The sequence below is a fragment of the Hipposideros armiger genome, unplaced genomic scaffold (assembly GCF_001890085.2).
Source record: "Hipposideros armiger isolate ML-2016 unplaced genomic scaffold, ASM189008v1 scaffold_2651, whole genome shotgun sequence".
NCBI classification, from domain to species: domain Eukaryota; kingdom Metazoa; phylum Chordata; class Mammalia; order Chiroptera; family Hipposideridae; genus Hipposideros; species Hipposideros armiger.
This window is the reverse complement of record NW_017733965.1, coordinates 6,888-8,414: the sequence shown is the minus strand read 5'-3', so window position 1 is coordinate 8,414 and position 1,527 is coordinate 6,888. Positions and strand designations below refer to the sequence as shown.

The 1,527-nt window shown below is 50.6% G+C and overlaps 1 protein-coding gene across 1 annotated transcript; it reads left to right on the top strand.

The window, feature by feature from the left end:
- Positions 1-256: 256 nt before the first annotated feature.
- Positions 257-1,522, top strand: LOC109378707 (histone-lysine N-methyltransferase PRDM9-like; the record flags this gene model as incomplete). Its single annotated transcript, XM_019635007.1, has 1 exon — positions 257-1,522. A coding segment is annotated over one exon (1,266 nt), but the record flags the coding sequence as incomplete, so codon positions are not given.
- Positions 1,523-1,527: the final 5 nt, after the last annotated feature.

The window sequence follows — 1,527 nt, the reverse complement described above, 5'->3', positions numbered from 1 at the left end:
GATCCTTCTTGAAAGTCCCTACTCTGGGCAGTGTGTAGAAAAGGCCCTTGATAGGGGCTTTCTGGATTTCTGAAGATTTAATGCATAAAAAATGGAATGAAAAAATAGACTGTAAAGCAACACTTTGTGGGAGACAGAGCTTGTCTTGTCAACACACGGAGAATGACCAGTGGGGCCGGTCTCAGCAGGACACAGAGCACACGGCTAAGGCAGCCTTGTCAACACCTGCCCTGACTCAAATTTTCTCTTTCGGCAGGAACAAAACCAAAGCTCCATCCCTGTTCCTCCTGCTCTGTGGCCTTCTCCAGTAAGAAACTCCTCAGCCAGCATGTGGGCCGCAGTCACCCCTCTCAGGTCCTTCCAGGAACATCAGCAATAAAACACCTAAAATCAGAGGAACACTGCCCAGATAATTTGAGTCAGCAGCAGCAAGGGACCAACCCACACAGCCGGAATGACAAAGCTGAAGATCAAGAGGTCAAAGAAAGGTGCAAACCTTTGGTGAAAGGGATCATGCAGAGGAGGATTCCAAGGGCTTTTCCCGAACCACCCAGTAAACAAATGGGCGGCTGCAGGGAGCGTGAGAGAATGATGGAGGGAGAGCCCAGCACAGGCCAGAAGGTGAACCCAGAGGACACAGTAAAACTATCTATGGGAGTAGGAATGTCAAAAACTGTAAGTGTCAAGCAAGGCGTTCTTGATCAGTCACATATCATTCAGCACCAGGGGACACCCTCAGGGGAAAAAACCTATGTTTGCGGGGACTGTGGGCGAGGCTTCAGTAGAAAGCCAAAGCTCATAAGACACCAGAGGACACACTCAGGGGAGAAACGTTATGTTTCCAGGGAGTGTGGGCGAGGCTTCAGTAGAAATTCAAAGCTCATAAGACACCAGAGGACACACTCAGGGGAGAAACCCTATCTTTGCAGGGAGTGTGGGCGAGGCTTCAGTGATAGGTCAAATCTCGCCAAACACAAGAAGACACATTCAGGGGAGAAGCCCTATGCTTGCAGGGAGTGTAGGCGAGGCTTCAGTCATAGGTCAAATCTCGCCAGACACAAGAGGACACATTCAGGGGAGAAGCCCTATGCTTGCAGGGACTGTGGGCGACACTTCAAACAAAAGTCACATCTCATCACACACCAGAGGACACACACAGGGGAGAAACCCTATATTTGCAGGGAGTGTGGGCGAGGCTTCAGTGATAACTCAACTCTCGTCAGACACAATTGGACACACTCAGGGGAGAAGCCCTATGTTTGCAGGGAGTGTGGGCGAGGCTTCAGTGATAAGTCAAGTTTCATAAGACACAAGAGGACACACTCAGGGGAGAAGCCCTATGTTTGCAGGGAGTGTGGGCGAGGCTTCAGTGATAAGTCAAGTCTCCTCAGACACCAGAGGACACACTCAGGGGACAAGCCCTATGTTTGCAGGGAGTGTGGGCAAGGCTTCAGTTTAAACGCAAGTCTTATCAAACACCAGAGGACACACTCAGGGGAGAAGCCCTATGTTGGTGGGGAGTGTGGG